We start from the raw sequence: 22,585 nt of genomic DNA on the forward strand, positions 1-22,585 counted from the left end.
TCAGGAAACACATCTCAATGGTTGAAGACCTACGCCAAAGTTGAGAGAGAACGAGCAAAAGGACAGACTCTGAAGAATGAAGGGGATGAACTGGGAAGCAAGGCTGGAGGAGATTTTACCGAATGCATGAGGCCACCCTAGGTGGGGAAAGTTCATTACATGTGATACCTTACCTGTTCTGAGGGGCATTGGTTAATGACATCACGATGTTCTGTTCCAAGTAGAAGAGCATCGAGAGGAGGAAACCCAACCCCATCCCGCCGAATATTGCTCCAATAGAGAGGAGGTGAAATGGCGCCAGGTTGAATAAGCCCTTATTGGGATTATAACTAAATGAAGCAACTGAAAATAGAAATAAAAACCAAAGTTAGGAATGGAATGTGTCAGCATTAAAGCAAATAAATGAACAATAACCTTATGTACATCTAGTGAAATCATAACCCCAAATATTTGCTTGGGTTTATTCCTAATGTTTAGATGAGCTGGACATAATCTACTTAAAATGTGCAAATTTGCATTAATTAGATTTTCAATGGAATTCAAGGCATTAAAAAGTCTACTCGTGCGCACACCAAAACTGCTGAATCCTTCTCTCTGTTGGTGCAGTCACAAGGCAATCCAAATTACTCACATGTCCTGTATTAGAAAAGAGATCACAGTCTGCTCTGCTGTCCTGGCAGTTTTAGTTGAAAATGGGTTGATCCTTAAGCTACAACAACTTGCATTTATATATTATTTTTTAACATTGTGAAATGTCCCAATATGCTTCATAGGGGTGTTAACAAGATTTGGTTGCGCCGTGCAAGGAAAGATGATCAAAGACAGTTAAAGTGAGAAGCTTTGAGTGAAGGTCTTGTACGAATGCATTTGGTGAAATAAGGGGCAGGATTCTCCGTTTGGGACACTAAGGGCGAAATTCTCCGCTCCCGCGAAAAATCAGGAAGGCCGTCGTGAACTCGGCCGAGTTTCCGGACGGCCTCGGAGGCCGCTCCTCTCACCTTATTCACCCCCACCCGGGGGGCTAGCAGCGGCGCTACGTAACTCTCGGCCGCCGGGCGGCGCGCCTAGTGACGCGACGGCGGCGCCTATGTGACGCCAGCCACGCATGCGCAGGTTAGCCGGCTCAAACCTGCGCATGCACGGTTGCCGTCTTCCCCTCCGCTGCCCCACAAGATGTGGCGGTTTGATCTTGCGGAGTGGTGGAGGGGAAAGAGTGCGTCCCTTTGAGATGCCGGCCGACGATCGGTGGGCACCGATCGCGGGCCTGTCCCCTCCCGAGCACGGCCGTGGTGCTCACTCCCCTCTCTGCCCCCCACAAGCTTCAATCCAGCTTTTGACACCATGTTCACGACGGCAGCGACCAGGTGTGGTTGCCGCCGTCGTGAACCGGTCGCAAACGGCAGGCCGCTCGGCCCATCTGGGCCGGAGAATCACTGGTCGCCGTCAAAAATGGCGAGCGGCGATTCTTCCGAGCGGGGGGGTGGGAGAATCGCGGGGGGGCGCCAGGGGGCGTGTCGTGAGTCGCCTGGCCTTCCCGCGATTCTCCCTCCCGGCGTGGGGGGCAGAGAATCGCGCCGTAAGGGTGCGACTCAATCAAAATATTTCTCAGGGCGGGGTTCTCCAGCTGCGTTCGCCCGGTGACCGGAAATTCCCGCCCGAGGTCAACGAACGTTTACATAGTCCGCATCCCGCCCTTGACGATCTTGCAGCCGGAGCGGACCAACAATCCCACCTAAGTGTCATTTTGGGAGTGTTGGCAGGAGTTTTTCCATCGGCTTTTTGGGTGAGATCCACACTGCTATCCAACCACACTGAGGACGCAATCTACCGGCCACGTCCCGCCGGAATCGGAGCGGAACTCAGCCACGAAATGCCGTGAGAGGCCACCCTGGAATCCCCGATGGCTGCAACGCCTCACTTCACAAGATCTAAAATTAGATCTCGCAAGACATCGTGATCTGGGTCTGGGGGGAGCATCCCAGAAGGGCAAAGGATACTGTGGCCAACCTACTAATCACATTTAAAGCCATGCAAATGCCAGTTTTACATGGCTCCACCAGTGCGGGGCGCAAACCTCATTTTCACAACCAGAGAGACACCGGAGAATGGCGCTGGAATCGCCGCTGGGCAAAGCTCGATTCCCGCATGACGCCCAATTCTCCACCGGTTTGCGATTCACGTTCCTGGCGTTGCGAGGCGGAGAATCCAGCCCAAGGTGTCAACAATGGAGCCTGGAGGCCGAATGGCCTCCTTCTGCACTCTAGGGATTCTAGAACTAAAAAATGCAAGGTTTTTCTTCCCGCACCATCTGACTAGTCACGATGATAAGTTGTGATGATAAGCAGGTGGTCTCCTGTTACAACCAGAGGTCATTCATATCCTTAAGCATGCTTTGCACTGATAAAGAGTTTGCCTGCTCCAGTCACACAAGGGCACACACATGGCGAGGAAAATTCCAACCCACTGGCCGGTCACTAAATGACAGCCTAAGAAGGCAACAGAGAGCAGTATAGTGAAAACAGTAACAACTCCACGCAGCATCTTGGAACTGGATGCACTCAAGTTTAAAACAATATGCCCAATGCCGGAGAATGAAGGAAAGAAGTTTATTGAGTTCATTCTAGAGCTCAGGGGTTACACACATGGAAAGCATAGACACCAATGGTGAAGCAGTGAAAATCAGAGGTGTGGTGGAGGTATAATTATATACAGAGTATTGCAGAGCCCTTAGTGCACCCTTTTGGTTAAGTTACCAGGTGCAAACCGCAGTACCTCCATTGAGAGAATAGCAATCCCCATGGGTAGAAACCAAGGAGATCTGTGGTGGTTTGAAAGAAGTTGCAGCAACATTTGGAGAGTTAAAATCTTCTTCTGAGCCATTTAACAGGCTCCTTTTGGTGACATTCATTGATAACCCTTCATGTCTGCAAACTTGCCTCTCTTTACTGAAAGTCAACCTTGATTCAGTGCTAACGCACACTTCCAAATCCAAAGCTTGCTCACTCCAATGATAATCTAGGTAACACTCCCAATTCCTCATGGAGTCTCCATCTCCGATCTCAGGCGAGAAGATTAGATCCCAATGCATTGCTTGGAGGGCAGGGAAATTCTCCTTGTGAGCCACCTGATGTATCTACCTTAACAATTATCCAGTCATTTATTTAATTGGCTGTTGTGGGACCTTCCATGTTTCCCAATATTGCAACTACACTGTATTGGTTGTGCTCAAGGCACTGCACACAGGCAGCTTCTTTATTTGCAGAAGGATCCAAACTCTTCAAATATTGCCAGGGAATTTTTTCTCTGATCGTCTCCTGGCTGCGTATTTGGAGAATCCATAGAATTCCATTGGTGCAGGAGGAGGCCATTCAGCCCACCAAGTCAGCACCGACCTTCTGAAAGAGCACCTCGCCTGGGCCCACTCCCCCACCCTATCCTGGTAACCCCAGATAAATTGCAAATCTTTGAACACTAAGGGGCAATTTACTATGGCCAATCCATCTAACCTTCACATCTTTGGACTGTGGGAGGAAACTGGAGCACCCGGAGGAAACCCACGCAGACACGGGGAGAATGGCAAACTTCACAGAGTCACCCAAGGCCGGGTCCCTGGCGCTGTGAGGCAGCAGTGTTAACCACTGCCACCGTGCCGCCCAAACTATCTTCTTCATTTCTGTAAAATGACTTATTCTTAGCTGGCCTTCTCTGTCCCTGCGGAACTCTGGTATTGGAAATGCCAGCAACGGCCATGGTGATTGCGAGTGAACCCCTAAAGACAGCAAAAGGATCCAAGCACCAAGCACTCAGCAAATTGTCATCGAACATAACTTTTCACTAAAAGGATGTTGATGATTAGCTGGTGTCCTCTCCAATCACTCTAACGGGGGTTGTAGTTGATGTTCTTTTGATTGTTTCTTTGTGTCTGTCAAGTTCCGTCAATAGTTCCCACCGCTTATCATTGATTACTCTATTTTTAGTTTGTCATCTCAATCACATATGCAGCTCTTGATTGCAAACAAACCCTGTGTTAACTCCTCTTTATGGGGTTATGCAAAGGTCACTGGACTAGTAAGCGGGCTAATGCTGTGCGGACAAGGGTTCAAATCCCACCAACTTCAGTTAATGGAATTTAAACTCAACGCATAAAACCTGGAATTTAAAACGGCTGACTGATAGGTGATCATCAAAGTATCATCGACTACTGTAATTTTATTTCTCGAACGTCCTTTAGGGGAGGAAATCTGCCTTGAAAGAATATAAAAACTAGCTCGAAACAGTTTTTCACCATTTCTGCCAATGTTTTTTTTTACTTCCACCAACGCCCATCTACAAAATTTAAGTTCATCCAAAGTCGAGTAAGCTCTAGAGTATCTGAAGAGGTTCCAACACAGCACACTCATAATGGACCGATTGCAAACGGAAAAGCTCATCTAATAGATGTTGCTTCATTCACTGACAAGAGTTCAATTTATTTGAAGACTCATCATTCTCCCTCCCCCCAGCTTACTGTATAATGCTCATTCTTTGAACAACCTCTTAAATACTAATGCACACTTCTTCACCGTTCACTTAAATCAAAAGCGCCCCCCCGCCCCCACAACCACTCCTCAGTGAAACTCTTCAACAATCTTCTTGAAGGCATCAATCGCAATCCCGCTGCTTCGATAATTACCACCGCAGGCGAAACACGATTATGCAGCAAAAGTTGCTTCTGGGAAAGGGAGAGAAAGCGACAGTGGGCGGAGGAATGGGAGGGCGATCCAATTGAACGGAGCCAATCAAGAGTAACCCCAGAATAAAGCTAAAATGATACATGGCTGGATGAACGTACCCTTGATATCTCTAAAAAGGTACGATCCCACAAATGAAAAGACCACCACTGATATGGGCAAGGCACAATCAGACAGGATTTCTCGGACCCTGGCATGCAGGAAAGGGCTGTAAGAAAAAAAAATAACATTTTTAAAAGTACGCCCAAGTGATGAAATGTAATTTTTGAAACAAAAAAAAAACAAATGAAGCAACAATGGATGTTGGCCTGTCTAGACTTGTAAAAATCAGCACAAAATCACGTTAAAATTGGCACAGAGGCCAACACTATTGTTTAATAACACACTAAATAATTATTTATCGGCCCTTCTCTCTTAAGGCCCGTTGCCTGCACAGTTCTATTAATTACACAGATTTTTTGCAAAATGATGACATTTAAAGATACAATATGGGAGCAATTTGAGATTTGGCAAGTGCTGCATGCTTAAGAGAAGCAAGGTTCTCTCCGAGCCTGCTGTTTGGCTCGTTGATAGAGATCGATCGTCAAGGTTGGTCAATGACTCCATTGGCGTTGTTGAACCTTGGATGATTGGAGGCAACCTAGATGGACCTTAGAAATTGCACATGATTATAATCCATGTTGCTAATTGACTGCACCACAACTTAATGTCTAAAATTGTCTCCCACATCAGCTGTGACCAAACAAAAAGATACTACTCACTCAGTCATGACTAGTGCTCACTTGGTTATTGATTCTCACTTTAATCACACACGGCCCCCTTCTCAGTGTCACGGCTGGCCATTGTCACCAACTGACAGGGTTAGCAGGCAAATAACTCCCAAATTACTAAACTACAGGCAAACCACAGCGTAGGTTTGGAGAGGTAACTCAGGCAAGAAATTTGGCTCCTGAATTGAGGGGGAGGACTACAATCAGAGACACTTGATGAAATCATACCCAGCATCATATAATCACACAGCGTCAAACAAGGTCATTCAGTGCTGATTCCTTGGCGAAGCTTTCCAATCAAGCTCATGCTCCTGTGTTTTCCTCACAGTCCTTCAAAATGTTACCCCTTCATGTACTTCCATCATTACCTTTTGGATGTTACTGTTGAATCAGCTTGTGCCACCCTTTCAGACAGCGCCTTCACAGCAACTCACTGCACAGGAAAAACGTTTCTTCGTGTCACCTCTGGTTCTTTTACCAATCCCCTTAAATCTGTGTCCTCTGTTGCGAATGCAGGATTTTAGATATATTGGAGTATAAACAGTTGGCAAGTTAAGGGTAAAGGCCTTGGTTAAGAGCGTGTTTGACCGCAGTAGTCATGTTTTCTTAAAGAATCTTGTTTCGCAAAACCAGAAAGCTTTTAGAGCCAGAGATGAAATTGACTGTTGTAAAAGCCTGGGCTAACACACCATTGTTTGACTGGGTGGTGGGGGGGGGGGGGGGGGGGGTTCTAACAGGAACCAAATCTGTTCTGGAAAGCAAGTATTACTCTCTGGTAATCGGGATGTAGGATGTGTTGAGAACTGCATGTCTTTCCCTACTTGTTGTTTAATTGGGAATAGATGTGATTTAAGGTATTGTACTTACTGTATTTAGTAGTATTGTTTAAGGGATAATTGTAAACTGGTTTCAGGTGTGTTGCTGAAGAGTTCAATTTTGTGCTAATAATAAAGTTTTGTTTTAAAGTACCAACCCCTTATTTCTTCGTACAATCACTCCTGGAGTGAAATATTCTTTCCACACAGTCTTACAAAATAAACTAAAATATTGGGGTTTTGGTCCATAATCCCAGCCACGATTGGAGTGTGATCTGAGACAGTTATCCCTTTGATTGCTGGAAACGGTTTCTCCCTATTTTTTCCTGTACCCATTTCCCATGCCCATATCCCTGATCCTTTCCCCATACCTCTCCCCATCACCCTATACCTTTCCCCTCTCCCTATCCCCCCCCTCCCTATATCGCCCATCCTTCTCCTTACCCCTCCCCTTGCCATACCTCTCACCCTTGCCCCATACCTCTCCTCCTCACCCTATAACTTTCCCCTCTCCCTGTATCGCCCACCGTCCTCCTTAACCCTCCCCTCGCCATACCCCTCGCCCTTGCCCCATACCCCTCGCCTTTTCCCTATACTCTCCATCCTCCCCCTCACCCCAAATCCCTCCCCTACATCCTTTGCCCGCGCCCCATGCACCTCCCCATAACTCTCTCCCTCACCCCTTTTCCATCTCGCTCACCCCTTCCCCTTCCTGGTCCCCGTCCCGCTTCCACTTGCACCCGTCCCCCTCCTGCTCAACCTTTCCCCTCTCACTCACCCCTGCACTCTTACCCCTCATGCTCACCCCTTCCACCCACTCAAACATTCTCTCCCCGCTCACCCCCGTCCACTCGCCCCGGTCTCCTCACACTCTTCCCCCTTCACCCCTTCCCTCTCATGCTTCCACCCCCCTCCCCCTCCATCCCGGGCCGCCCTACTCGCCACATTCTCCTCCCACTTGCCCAGTAATGATGAACAGGAACGTCGGGAGAGGAAGAGAGGAATGTGTTGAACAAAGCAACGGTCTATTTTGAAATTTAAAAAACTGTAAAATGCAGTAAAATGAAAATGGAAGCAGCGCTATTTGGAAATTCCTCAAATTACAAAATGTGCCGAATGGAAACGTGCTTTTAGAACGTGCTTTAAAACAGGACCTGTTCGCATACATTATTGGTTAAAGACATGGCAGAGGAGAGCGTGCAAGGAAATGATTACAAGGAATACGTGGCAGAGGAGGAACAGGCTGGGTCTCTCTTTCTCTTGAGAAAAGACTGAGGGTTGGATAAATGTATGATAGATTTAACTGAGGAAGAACTGAGAAAAGTTGAAGTAGACCATATATTCTGGCATGGATTGGTTGGGCTGAATGACCTCTTTCTGTGCTCTATATCCTATCTAGCTCCTCTAATAAGTCAAAGTGCTTATATATTTTCTTAAAAAAGAACAGCCTTCTCTAAATGTCTCAAGACCTTCGACGACTTGCATACAGGTGCTCTTCAGGCCTCTCTGACCTCAAGTGTTACCATGAAACCTGTTGTAGGGTTTAACTCAACTGGTCAACTTGCCTGCATCAGAAAGTATCTTTACATGAAATGCAAACGACCATTTTAAATATTAAAACCACACTATCAACTGCTATGTTGTGAAAATGATGCTGTTCCTGTCCACCTGTAGCCTGTAACCATAGCGATGGGCAATACTCCTGTGGGAGAACCTAGAATTAGGCATTCACTCATTTAAGACAAGAGGTGAGGAGAATTCTTTTCTCTGAGTGCCCTGAATCTCTGGCATTTTCTCCCTCAAAAAGGCGGTGGAAGCAGAGTCTTTGAATATATTTAAGGCAGAGCTGGATAGCTTCTTGATTAAGTGAAAGGTTATCGGGGATTAGGCGGGAAAGTGGGCCGAGGCTACAATAAGATCAGCCGTGATCTTACTGAATGGTGGAGCAGGCTGGAGGGGGCTGAGCGGCCTACTCCTGTCAATCTACCTGGCCAGGGGAGGGGTCCTGTCTAGCTGGGTTGAGGACGCACAATTTGACCAATTCCACCTTGGAAGCTCTCCGCTCCGGGAGCTTTGTGGAAAATACCTTTTCTTGAACTGAAACAAAGTGTAGCCCAGCCAGAGGGTACCGAGCATCAGCAGCAGACTGAGGACAGCGGTGTCCCGCCCACAGGCGTGGGCCTCGCCATCAGGATCGGTAGCATTGATTGCAGGGCTGGTGTTAAAAGTAGAGCCCGGTGCCTCGCTCCACCCCGATTGGTTCGTCTGCATTTTAGGACAGAAGTAATAAGTCTGAAAAACTAAGAGGAAAGGGAGAGAAGTGGTAAATAACCAATATTGTAAGTTTTCCTTCCAAGAACTTCATCCTTAATATAAAAGGGATGTGAATGTATAATTTTAAACAGCAATCTGTATTAATATAGAACCTTTAACCGAACAAAAGTGTCCCCAGGCACTTTACAATTCATTATAACGCAAAATATGACACCCAGCCACTTAAGACGATATTAGGGTGGATGGGGTTGTTCAAAGCGTTAGGTTTTAAAGAGTGTCCTGAAATGATCAAAGAGAGGTGGAGAGGTTTAAGGATGGAATTTCAGAGCTTATACGAGTGAGTTATCATAGAATTTACAGTGCAGAAGGAGGCCATTCGTCCCATCGAGTATGCACCAGCTCTTGGAAAGAGCACCCTACCCAAGCCTACACCTCTACCCTATCCCTATAACCCCATAACCCAGTAAAACCACCCAACACTAAGGGGAATTTTGGACACTAAGAGTAATTTATCATGGCCAATTCACCTAACCTGCACATCTTCGGACTGTGGGAGGAAACCGGAGCACCCAGAGGAAACCCACGCACACACAGGGAGGACGTGCAGACTCCGCACAGACAGTGACCCATGCCGGGAATCGAACCTGGGACCCTGGAGCTGTGAAGCAATCGTGCTAACCGCTATAGAACATAGAACAGTACAGCACAGAACAGGCCCTTCGGCCCTCAATGTTGTGCCGAGCCATGATCACCCTACTCAAACCCACGTATCCACCCTATACCCGTAACCCAACAACCCCCCCTTAACCTTACTTTTATTAGGACACTACAGGTAATTTAGCATGGCCAATCCACCTAACCCGCACATCTTTGGACTGTGGGACGAAACCGGAGCACCCGGAGGAAACCCACGCACACAGGGGGAGGACGTGCAGACTCCACACAGACAGTGACCCAGCCGGGAATCAAACCTGGGACCCTGGAGCTGTGAAGCATTTATGCTAACCACCATGCTACCCTGCTGCCCAGGGTATGCTACCGTGCTACCGTGATGCCCTGATGAAAGGTAGTTGCCGATGGCGGCGCACCTAAAAATAGGATGCCAGAGTAGAGGGAGCAGTTATCTTCATGCGTCGTGGGACTGGAGGAGGTTAGAGATAGGGAGGGGCACCATCATGGAAGGACCTGAAAACATTAGAATTAAAATCTTAAATCAAGGAATTGCTTGACAGGAGCCAATGTGGGTCAGCAAGCACAGAGGTGATGGGTGAACAGGTCCTATCGAGAGGTTTCCGAGACAGCACCTTCCAAACCCACAGCCACTGCCAATGGGGCTGGTTTAGCTCACTGGGCTAAATCGCTGGCTTTTAAAGCAGACCAAGCAGGCCAGCAGCACGGTTCGATTCCCGTACCAGCCTCCCCGAACAGGAGCCGGAATGTGGCGACTAGGGGCTTTTCACAGTAACTTAATTGAAGCCTACTCGTGACAATAAGCGATTTTCATTTTCATTTCATTCACTACCATCTAGTGGAGACAAGAACAGCAGATACCTGGAAGCCCACCGCCTGGAGGTTCCCCTCGAAGTCACTCACCACCCTGATTTGGAAATATATCGCCGCTCCTCCACTGACGCTGGGCAACATCCTGGAACTCCTCCCTAACAGCACAATGGGTGCCCCTGCACCTCAAGGGCTGCAGAGGTTCAAGAAGGCAACTCACCACCACCTTCTGAAGGGCAACTGGGGATGGGTAATAAATGCAGGTCTAACCAGCGACGCCCACACCCCGTAAATGACTTTCTTTTTAAAAAGGCGGGAATGTGGGGTTGAGGTTACAATCAGATTGGCCAAGATCTTACTGAATGGCGGAGCAGACTCGAGTGGCCGAGTGGCCTACTCATGCAGGGAGGTTCTGTGTGACTTACTGTAAGTAAGGACACAAAAAGGAGGACTTTGAACAATCTCAATTTACAGAGGGTAGAATGCGCGAGACCAGCCAGGAATGCATAGAAACAGCCAGAGGTAACAAGGGCAGCAAACGATGGTTTCAGCAGCAGATAAGCTGAGGGACGGGTGGAGTTGGGCATTATTATGGCATTGGAAGTAGGTGGATATGTGGTCAGACGCTCATCTCGGAGTCAAATGTGACACAACACGACATACTTGGGTTACACGTTGGCAGAGTGGTTAGCACTGCTGCCTCACAGGGATCTGGGTTCAATTCCGGCCTTGGGTGTCTGTCTGTGTGTAATTTGCATGTTTTCCCGTATCCGCGTGAGTTTCCTCCGATGCTCCGGTTTCCTCCCACAGTCCAAAGATGTGCAGGTTAGGTGGATTGGTCGTGCTAAATTACCCGTTAGATGGGATTATAGGCATAGGGTAGAGGATTGGATCTAAATAGGGTGCTCTTTCGGAGGACTGGTGCAGACACGATGGGCCGAAAGGCCTCCTTCTATACTGTAAATTCTATGATTCTAACATTGCAACCAGTCTGTTTCAGCTTCAAGTGGTTGGCAGAGAGAGCGAGGGAGTCGGTAGCTCGGGAACACCGGTTACAGCAGGGACTGAACAATGGCTTTCTGCCTCCCAATATTTAACTGGGGAGAGATTAGCTCAGTTGGCTGGATGGCTGGTTCGTGATGTGAAGCGAGGCCAGCAGCACAGGTTCAGTTCGGCTGAGGTTATTCAGGAAGGCCCCGCCTTCTCAACCTTGCTCCTCGCCTGGAGGTATAGTGATCCTCAGGTTAAATCACCATCAGTCAGCTCTCCCCCTCAAAGGGGAAAGCAGCTATGGTCATCTGGGACTATGGCAACATTTACTTTACCTTGGAGAAGACAAGATGCGGCTTTTAAACATCAAGCTTGGGACTAAACGAGACCACAAGACACAGGAACTGGAGTAGGCCTTCGGCCCCTCAGGAATGCTCCGCTATTCAATAGGATCATGGCTGATCCGACATCCCTCACGTCCACTTTCCTGCCCGTTCCCCGTAACGCTGGATTCCCTTACTGATCAAGAATCTATCTCAGTCTTAAATATACACAAGGACTCTGTGGCAAGGAGTTCCAAAGACTCACAACCCTCGAGCGAAGAAATTCCTCCTCACCTCAGTTTTAATGTATACCTCCTTATTCTGAGACTGTGCCTTCTGGTCCTAGACTCTCACACAAGGGGAAACATCCTCTCAGCATTTACTCTGTCAAGCCCCTGAAGGATCCTTTATGTTTCAATGAGATCACCTCTCATTCTTCTAAATTCCAATGAGTAGAACCCCAACCTGTTTAACCTTTGCACATAAAACCATCTCCCCCCCCCCGCCCCGTACCAGGAATCATAAGGCAGAGACAAAAAGTTAGGAATTCCTGTTGGATACCCGGCAGTGACCAAAATGAATCGCCTCAGAATACATAGGGCGGGATTTTCCGGGGTGTTTTCCAGCAGCAGAGACAGCCTGCAATTGGTCTTCGGGGTTCGCCACGGTCAACAGGGTTTCCTGGTGTTTGCACCCCATGCCACCAAGGAACCTGCAGCGGGGGTTCGCTGTTGGCGGCACCGGACGGTCCCGACGGCAGGGACAGCCGGAAACTCCTGTCCGTAGAGTGGGATGCGGAGGATTGCATGCTGAGGTCTTTCCAATCTTCCCATATAGTGCTCATTAATAATGGACAATGCTAAATCTCAGACTCAAGTTTGGAACCCAGTGTTGGAACGTCATCAACCCTTTGAGGGTTTTGCATACTAAAAGATCATTAGGTCCCCTACATAAACCTTGCTCAACAGTTCTACTCACAATACCCCACAGTCCCTTCACTGCCCAAATGTTTCAGAATATATTAATGCCAATTTACACTGGACACTTAAATGTTCTTTATTGGTAAATTATACTCAAGTTCATGAAATTTAATGCATTAAAATTATTTTCCTGCGAATTATCCAACATCCAAAACCCACTGCTTGAACTATTCACAATTTCCCTATGGCTCATAAATGTTTTTAATTTCTTCGCTTTCTCATATTACACCCCCTGCTGTCTTATGCTAATATCACTTCTTCCAATTTAATTGGGTCCTTTTTAAACTCAGACACTTCATAGCTTATTATTATTCATTGTCTGTACCAGTTCAAGGGTAGAAGTGATTAAAATGACCAGAATAAAGCCCCTCAAAAAAAAACATTAGCATTTTCCAACAGCTGGTTATGCAAGTCAGATTGAACACAATTGGCAAAACAGCGAGAGTTGATGTGGGGCAACATATTTTAATGCAGCGAGCTGTTGTGATCTGGAATGTTCTACCTTCAAGAACGGTGAAAGCAGGTTCAACTGAGAAAGAATTCAATCAATATTTGAAGGGGATAAAATGACAGGGCGGCGGGGAATGAGCAGGGGAGTGGGATAAACTTTGCAGCTCCACCATAAAACTGGCACAGGAATGATGGGCTGAATGGTCTCCTGCTGCGCTGTAAGATCGGGTAGACATCCCCCTTTGCTTTTGGGTGGAGGGTAAAAGAGAGAAAACAAAACCGAAGAGAAAGGAGACATAGAAAGAAATACACCAACTTCATTCCCTTTCCTTCACCCTCTCCTCCCATCTCACACACCGCCCCCGACTTACTTTTGCCCAGACCTTTACAAGCATCCACAATAAAAGCAATCGATATGAAGACGGCGAGGATTTCATCAGTTGATCTGCGAATAACAGGGGGAGTAGACCACCATTAATTGAAAGATGTAAGATACGCATGGACATGGTTTGTGGTAACGCACAGCTATTCTGAGAGGGGGGGGGGAGGAAAGGTTAATAAAAACTTGTATTTATGTAAATCTTGAACACACGCAAAATTTCCTCTGTTGTTTCCCTTACGAGAGGGGTCATATAAGAATAAACAAAGCACAGCCACAGTTTACAGGTGATGGAAAACCTGGAAATGGTGAGGAGGATAGTAGCAGAGTTCAGCAGGACAGGTGGCCAGGTGAAGTTGGCCGACACAATGACAGGTGAAATGAAATTTAAGTGCGATGGGATGTAATGAAGAAAAGAGACAAGACTAACTAAACGGTACCATTTAAAAAAGGTGTAAGAACAGGGTAGTTAAGATGGCTATTAGAAACATATAGGATCCTTGACATTATAAACAGTGGCATGGAGGACAAAAGACTAGGGCCAGAATTACCAGCCCTGCCATTGCAAGATCCACTGCAGGGAATGCGGCGTGCAAGCCAAAAATCCACTAATGCTTGATGGGACCAGAAGATCATGTCAGTGAGCAGGGGTGGAAAACCTGGCCTAGACCTTACACCATCACAAAACATTAAGAATATTTGTTGGAAGGCGGAACGTTGGTTAGCATTGTTGCATGTTTAGGACACAGGGCTAAATCGCTGGCTTTTAAAGCAGACCAAGGCAGGCCAGCAGCACGGTTCAATTCCCGTAACAGCCTCCCCGAACAGGCGCTGGAATGTGGCGACTAGGGTCTTTTCACAGTAACTTCATTGAAGCCTACTCGTGACAATAAGTGATTTTCATTTTTCATTTCATTTCACAGCGCCAGGGTCCCAGTTTCGGGTCCTGCTTGGGTCATTGTCTGTCCAGGGTCTGCACGTTCTCACCGTGTCTGCGTGGATTTCCTCTGGTGCTCGGGGACCAGGTGGACGGCGGAGCAGTTGGCGCCGCTCCAGCCGGCGCGAGTTTGTGCATGTGCAGAACCGTTGCCGTGGTTCTGCGCATGCGTCGACCCCCCCCCACAACCCCCCTCGTCGATTTACTTGCCAAGTCCCGCCATGTGGGACCATGCGTAAGCCACGCCGGTGGGACTGGCCAAAAACGGATGGCCGCTCGGCCCATCGGGGCCCGGAGAATTGCCGGCAGGGCCGCTGCCAACAGCCACTGATCGGTGTGGCGGAAATCCCGCCCCCGCCCGAAAAACGCCGCTGGAGAATATGGCAGCCGGCGTTGGGGTGGGATTCGCACCACCCTACGCGGATTCTCTGACCCGGCCGGGAGGGGGGGGGGGGGGGGGGGGGGGGGTGTCGAAGAATCTCGCCCCAGTGGTTCAAAATTCTGAAAGGTTTTGACAAGAGTACATAAAGAGAAACATTTTGTACTCCGTGGTTGGGTCAGTAACCAGAAGAGGCAATTTTCAGACAACTTGCAACAGCCAGAAGCGAAATGTGGAGAAACAAATGTTAGATTGATGTGGAAAAGGATGGCGGAAGCAGATTCAAGAGAAACTTTTAAGGAGAAATGGAAGGAATACGTGAAAAAGAAACAATGAGTGCAGGGTTATGGGATTTCTCAGTGCTGTAATAGTATGATAATAGTCCTTGCTGAAAATAAAGACTCATTTTGACAATTGAACTAAACGCTATATCAGACAAACAGAATCATAGCTAAAACCCAAGAGGCAGTTTTGCTTTTCCATTGACGTTGTGGCACAAAATTCTTGCATCACCCCAACAACCTTGAAGTATTGAAGAGTCACAGGAACAATTACCTTTAATGTGCAAGATGCATTTTTAAGGCTTGCCAGGGTAGAAAAGTGAAATAAAGAACAATCAGACAGTTCACTACTTCACACCACCGCAACAGCAGTCGACATTGCTTGAAACCCCCCCCATTTTGTCAAAAATCAAATTTGTTTTCTTTCAGTAACAGGGATTATTAAACACCACTAAATACATAGACCTGTACAGAATGAGGTATAAAAGATGCTAAAGGGGATTGACAGGGTAGATGTAGAGCATTGTTGGACATCCTAGAACGAGAGGCTCAGGGGTGGCAGATTTAAAACAGAAATGAGGAGGAATTACTTCAAAGGATCGCAAATCTGTGGAATGCCTGACCCCAAAGTGTAGTGCATGCCAGAACACTAAACACATTTGAAGAGATCAATAGGTTTTTAATTAGTCGCTGGATAAAGGGCTATAGGGAATGGGCAGGAAGGTGGAGAGGAGGCCGAGATAAGATTAGCCATTATCGTATTGAATGGTGGTGCAGGCTCGAGGGGCTGAATGGCCTACTCCTGCTCCTAGTTCTTTTATAATAATAATCTTTATTAGTGTCACAAGTAGGCTTACATTAACACTGCAATGAAGTTGCTGCAAAAAGCCCCTAATTGCCAATGGTTCCTGTTCAGGTACACGGAGGGAGAATTCAGAATGTCCAATTCACTTAATAAGCACTTTTTCAGGACTTGTGGGTGGGATTCTCCGACCCCCCATTGGGTCGGAGAATTGCCGGGGGTGCGGCGTGAATCCGGTCCCGCCAGCATGGATTAGACAAGGTCCATACGGGCGAGACCTTTCTCGGAGGGCGGCCTGTAGAGTCCTCGTGGGGGGGCGCGGGGGGGAATCCTGCCCCGGGGCGGGGGGGGGCACTCTTTTCCTCCGCGCTGGCCTGTGTAAAGCTCTGCCATGGCCGGCGTGGAGAGGAAACCCTCTGCACATGCGCAGGAATCACACCAGCGTTTCTGGGAACATGCTGGCGCTGCTGCACATGTGCCAACTCTCTCCGGCCGGCGGAGACCCTTCGGCGCCGGTTGGCGCGGCGCCAATCACTCCAGCGCTGGCCGAGCCCCCGAAGGTGCAGAGGATTCCGCACGTTCCGGGCGGCCCGACGCCGGAATGGTTCACGCCACTGTTTCCCTGCTGAATTCTCTGGCGCCGGGACAGCCCGCCCGCCAGACGCCGGAGAATCCCGCCGGTGAGGGGAAACCGGAGCATCCGGAGGAAACACACGTAGGCATGGGGAGAACGTGCAGACTCAGCACAGACAGTGACCCAAGCCAGGAATTGAACCGGGGTCCCTGGTGCTGTGAAACAACAATGCTAACCACTGTGTACTTCAATCCACCTTACGTTCGCTTATTGTTCAGTGTTAGGATGTGGACATTGCTGGGCATTTATTACCCATTCCCTGACTGCACATGGATGTGGTGGTGGAGGACGACTTGCTCTTTGAACCACTGCCATGTAGCGGTTTGATATAACCTCATGGCTTGCTCGGTCACTTCAGAGGGCAGTTAAAAGGCGACCATGAGGGGCTGGAATCACCTATAGCCCTCACCAGCTAATCACTGATACATCTCCTTCCCGAATAAGTTGTGTTCTTAGTGACAGCCCAATCAGCTTCTTCATGATTACTTTTACTGATGCCAGCTTGTGAGAGGAGTCGGGTATTCGGGATTAATGCAATTACCCCTACCACACAAACAGATACATAGTCCATTGGCACTTGCTACATAAGGAATAGCTGCAGGGCTTTCCAGGTTCACACTCTACAAGTCCTACCGCTTGCTGTATTAGGGGCTGGTTTAGCACACTGGGCTAAATAGCTGGCTTTTAAAGCAGACCAAGCCAGGCCAGCAGCGTGGGTTCAATTCCTGTACCAGCCTCCCCAAACAGACGCCAGAATGTGGCGACTAGGAGCTTTTCACAGTAACTTCATTTGAAGCCTACTTGTGACAATAAGCAATTTTCATTTCATTTTTCATTACACTTTGTTCCTTCAATCTCAATGAGTTAATCTTCTGGAATTCCTGATCTGACAGCATCGTAAGCACATCGTTAATGATTTGAGGAGAAATTCCACTACCAGCTGCTTTGATCAACTGTGCAGGGGTGATAATTGGCTGCCTTGGCTATGATGCCCACAGCTGGAGAACAGAGCTAAAGGTCTCGCAGGGTAACTATAGCCCCTGTAGAATAATCCAGTGCTAACCTATATCTTTGAAGGTTCACGAAGATGGCCACAATTAAGTTAATATTCATCGGCAACTGGTTGAATGGAGCTTACCTTTTGAAAAATGTCTTTAATAAACTTATATTAGCGACACCATAGACGATACAAAAGAAACAATTCCACAAGCCAACACAGGCGTAGAAAGCAAAGAAATTCAGATTGTAGTCATCGCAGATACCCTGGATTACTGCAGAGGGAAAAGAATATTTGTCACCAACAGAAGCCACTGTCAAAAGAGGCAGCAAACAGATGGGTCGAAAAGGTCACCTTCTCCTGCCAATTACAAAGCTACACACTGCAAGAGCTAGGAAACATAAAACATAGTTTGGCAATTCCGTAGGGAAATAGGGACCAAAGCATATTTATCCATTTTGGAAACCGTGCATAAACTTTTAAATAATGATTATAATAATAATCTTTATTAGTGTCACAAGTAGACTTACATTAACACTGCAATGAAGTTACTGTGAAAAGCCCCTAGTCGCCACACTATGGCGCCTATTCGGGTACACGGAGGGAGAATTCAGAATGTCCAATTCACCTCTCCGAATCAAATCAACTGGCTTGTCTGCCAGGAGTGGGAATCATTTAGGTTGATTAGGGCGAGGGTTGAACGAGCTGAAATAAAAAGCACTGTTGGTCCATTCAGAAGGAGGGTTAGGTTCTACTTTCTAATCCGGTATTGCCTCCCATATGTTTGTCTTTGGACACAGCCTCAGGGGCTGGTTTAGCACACTGGGCTAAATCGCTGGCATTTAAAGCAGACCCAGGCAGGCCAGCAGCACGGTTCAATTCCCGTACCAGCCTCCCCGGACAGGGCCAGTTCTTGTTAAATCATGACCCTTTGGCAAAGGAACGAGAAGACCTGCTTAATAATAATAATAATCGCTTATTGTCACAAGTCGGCTTCAATGAAGTTACTGTGTAAATCCCCTAGTCGCCACATTCCGGTGCCTGTTCGGGGAGGCTGGTATGGGAATTGAACCCGCGCTGCTGCCTTGTTCTGCATTACAAGCCAGCTATTTCGTCCACTGTGCTAAACCAGCCCTGCAGTGAATGGCACTGACGGGATGGACCATTTGTAAAGAATTAAGGGGAAAAAAAGTGTCAATAAAAATCTAGGGTGAAGTTGCTGCCGATAAGTGCAGAAAACAATGACCAAATAATGCTCATTGGTGATGGTCTGGTCATTTCCATGTCCTGTGCTACTGGTAGCGAGGAATTGGTAACTAGGGAATGTTTATCCACAACTCTATATTGATATAATTTGGTCTATTGGTCCATCACTTCTCGGGCAGGAAATTAAATGTGGCACACAGCCTTAGTGATTAATTGGATGGGAAGGTAGCTCAAATGGTCAAAAGACCACTTTGATCAATGTCTTGATTAATATGGGGATCAGGGGTTTTGGGTAGAAGGCAGGAGAATGGGGATGAGAAACATATCAGTAATGATTGAATGGCGGAGGAGACCCCATGGGCCGAGTGGCCTAATTCTGCTCCTACGTCTTATGGACCTGCATTCATGAGCCAGGTTCCATTCTATAAAATAAAATTATGGAACTGAACAAACTCCACCCTGTGGTACATGGACTTGGAATTTGCACAGTAGCTTTGGAATTTGTGCAGTATCTTTTGAACAAGGTACTTGGGCAAAGTATGAAAAACTGGGGGTGTAGAAACACAGGTCTTGCTAATGGGTCTTATCAATGCACATGCTACATTGGCCATCAGTTAAAAGGGAGCACATGGGTGCCAAAGTCTTTTCCATTCCTTTCCTTTTCCCATGAGGAAGTGAGGTAGCCCAGCTAAAATAATCAGCTTGGCGAAACTAATCCACCTGAAATACAACCATTATTGTAAAAAAGAAAGAGGATGTTCCGCTGCAAACAAGGAGAAAGGCTACAGGGACCAAATGTAGTGCGATTGGCAGAACTGATCTTTCCCAAGCAGCCATTCACGTACAATGCTGAGGCACGATTTACACATTGTGCACTGCAACATATCTTTGGACCTGTACGTAGCAAGTTACCAGCCTTATACAGAATGCCTTTTGGTCCAACTTATGTCAGCTTCCTCCCAATTTAATTTAACTAATCTAATCACCATTTCCCTCTAGCCCATTCTCGCAGTCCCAGATTCCCCTTAAAAAGGTGCCCGTCATTGAAGATATCTACCCCTTGGCTGTCCCTCGATTTGAGGATGACGTCTACTCAGGTTGGCGAATTTCTGTCCATGGGTTGGCATATGAACGAATAAGACAACTTCCCACCCTTAGATCTTTGGGAATATGGGGCAGGACGTTTCACAGCGGCAGTGAGCCCTCTGTCCCGGTGAGACATCTTGCCCCATGCGCCCATTGATGCACGAGTTTTGGCGACATTCAAGGACACACTGAACATCTTGAATGCAGAATTAAAGAGATTGAGAGTGGCTTACAAATCCATTGAGGATTGACAGCGGCACTACAGACATCTGCAGACTGGATATCCATGTAGGTCAATTGAGTTTTAGTATAGAGGCGACATCTAATGCTGACTGCAGTAAAACACACCTTTACATCTCTCATTCTCTGCACAGTACATCACCGCTAGAATCAGGCCAGTGCAGGGTCAGGCACATCGTCATCCCTCTCCCACCTCCTCCAGAAATCTGGGAGAAATTTAAGCAGTGTTCTGGGACTAGGACTATAGCAGCCATACTTAAAAAGTACTTCGTTCAGTCAACATGGAGAATTAAAAAAGACATGACCATTTAAAAAAGAAACAATGACATAGGTGTAGGTCAATGGGATACAACATACCATGGATATATAAGGCCAGGGGTGCAGTTGTTAAAACTATACCCATTGGCTGACCAGCCAAGACTGCATAGGCCACTCCTCCAATGCACTGGGCAAGAATGGTTTTCTGCACATCTGCAAAATAACAACTGAGGTTAGAAAATACACTTAGAAACAGCGATTGAATATAGTTCCCAATATCCGCTGGCTTTCTGATTACAAACAACAGCTTGTTCCTTGATCGAAGACTAGGGTCAAAGTTTCCCACCTGTTCCTGCCAACGGGATCTTCCGGTCCTGCCAATGGCGGATCCCCACTGCCGGTTTCCTGGGAGTGAAGGGTGCGAACAGGAAAACCCATTCACCCAGGTGGCACTGCCAGGGTGCCAGGTTGGCAGTGCCAAATTGCCAGGCTGGCATTGTGCTTGTGTTGGGTAGCTCATGGACATCGCCTTCGCTGGGATCAGAAAATCCCATCAGGGGGAAGTGTCGGAAAATCCCACCCAGATATTCTATAATTTTAATACACTCTGGAAGAAAAATGGGAAACTGAGAAGATAAGAAACTGTACAGAACTGAAGGGATTAAAGACCAGAAGTCAGGGGAAAATCCAAAGGTCTTTGGCACTAAAGTGGAAGATGGATTTTGAAAATCTCTGCAGGAAAGTAGCAACCAAGCAATCAACTGCTCCTGCACCATGCACAAAACAGAAAACCCTCTCATTCAGCATCAACTGTGGCCACTTCCTCCACCGAGAACCCAATACTGCAGAGCGTTTGCTCACCTTGCCCTCCTTTGCTGTACCATTCCCTCGCTCTCACCCATCTCTCTGTCGTTGCCCTCTTCCATCCCCATCTCTGCCCGAGTCCGATTATCCAAGCACCCGCCAGCATAGGTTTGGATTCTCCATTCAACATCTGACTGTGGGCAACATCACGGGCAATTTATCCGCTTGCCCTAGTCAGACCGGGATTGGAGTCGGGAGCTTCCAGTGCCACCCCCATAACATAGTGGCCACGTGGTCGCCATTTCTTCATTGGCACGGTGAGAAACCCCAGAAACCCGCTCCCTAACGCAGCGGCGGGTAACCTCCGGCCCGGCGGGTTCTTGTGGCACACCTGGGTTCTGAGTGCAGCCCACGAGACGTTTTGTTGACCGTTGCCCATGTGCGGGGTTACCAGATTCTGTTGATTTCCATCCGCGTGGATCTTTCCCTACCAGTATGACTGAAATAATACTTGCAAGGGGAAGTGAAGTGAGGTGCGGGCTGATTGCTCACAATATTGACGGGGAAAGTCGTTCGCTCACTTTGTTTCCCAAGTGCAAATATTACTTCTGCATTTACCACTTGAAGCTGATGATATTTCTATTGACATGATTAAGCATTTTCTATAGCTCACTATAAAATACTTGGCATGCATTAAATATATTTAATCTTATTCAGGGGATCAGTAATGTACACGACTGCCCAAACAGCACTGCGGAGCACGTTCATCACACAGCACAGCGGTGGTTCACCAGCTCACAAAGGTTAACTCAAGGTAGGCAATAAATAGGGCAGCACTGTAGCGCAGTGGCTTCACAGCACCAGTGTCCCAGGTTCGATTCCCGGCATGGGTCATTGTCTGTGTGGAGTCTGCACATTCTCCCTGTGTCTGGGTGGGTTTCCTCCGGGTGCTCCGGTTTCCTCCCACAAGTCCCGAAAGGCGTGCTGTTAGGTAATTTGGACATTCTGAATTCACCCTCTGTGTACCCGAACAGGCACGGAATGTGGCGACGAGGGGCTTTTCACAGTAACTTCATTGCAGTGTTAATGTAAGCCTACTTGCGACAATAAAGATTATTATTAAATAACAACTTCATCCGCGACTCCCAAGACCAGAGAATTAGCGTCTTTTTTGAATATATCTCCCACTCAGAAGTTTGGTTTGAGAGAGGACAGAATGTCTTCCCGGTTCTCTCAGAAGGAATGAATCATTGACCTTTCACTCCAGCAGAAAGGCAGGCTAATTGGCCACCGTCCTCTATTATGGTTTGGTTGCATCTGTCCTTCTCTTGTTCGCGTGAAGTGAAAGGCAGCACCAAAGAAAAGACTGAACGTGACTCGTCCCCAAAACCGTTTTTTAAAAATCAGCTGCAGAAATTGCAGCAGGCGGCTGCCAAAGTTAAAAGTGCCAAATAAAAGACACAATACAAAAAGGGTCAGGCCCTGAACAGAGCAGCGGGAGACAGCGGACAAAACAGCGTCACAAGTCAAACAAAACTAAATCCAGCATCGCAATCAATACCGGAGACTCCAAAACTGGTAAAAGGCTGACTACAAGTAGTTTTATTTGAATGGAGAGCAGAAGTTTGGGAAAAGAAAATGGGGGAAATCTGGCACAATTGTGAGATGAAATAGGATTCAAGTTGATCATTAATCCGGCATACGCATGGGCAACGCACCATGCAATGACCGGGGCCACCCAGGACTTTAA

The 22,585-nt window shown here is 47.4% G+C and overlaps 1 protein-coding gene across 2 annotated transcripts in view; it reads right to left on the minus strand.

Moving 5' to 3' along the window:
• slc4a11 (solute carrier family 4 member 11) overlaps nt 1–22,585 on the minus strand; it is a 237,110-nt gene that overhangs the window by 37,284 nt on the left and 177,241 nt on the right. For both annotated transcript variants that reach the window (XM_038793208.1, XM_038793207.1), the window contains 6 exons: nt 20,131–20,244; nt 17,383–17,515; nt 13,204–13,277; nt 8,402–8,615; nt 4,832–4,938; nt 174–342 (listed from right to left, as the gene is read on the minus strand). In XM_038793208.1, the coding sequence (XP_038649136.1) occupies nt 174–342; nt 4,832–4,938; nt 8,402–8,615; nt 13,204–13,277; nt 17,383–17,515; nt 20,131–20,244 (811 nt within the window). The remainder of the gene's footprint in view (nt 1–173; nt 343–4,831; nt 4,939–8,401; nt 8,616–13,203; nt 13,278–17,382; nt 17,516–20,130; nt 20,245–22,585) is intronic.

The sequence above is a fragment of the Scyliorhinus canicula genome, chromosome 3, assembly GCF_902713615.1.
Source record: "Scyliorhinus canicula chromosome 3, sScyCan1.1, whole genome shotgun sequence".
Lineage (NCBI taxonomy): Eukaryota > Metazoa > Chordata > Chondrichthyes > Carcharhiniformes > Scyliorhinidae > Scyliorhinus > Scyliorhinus canicula.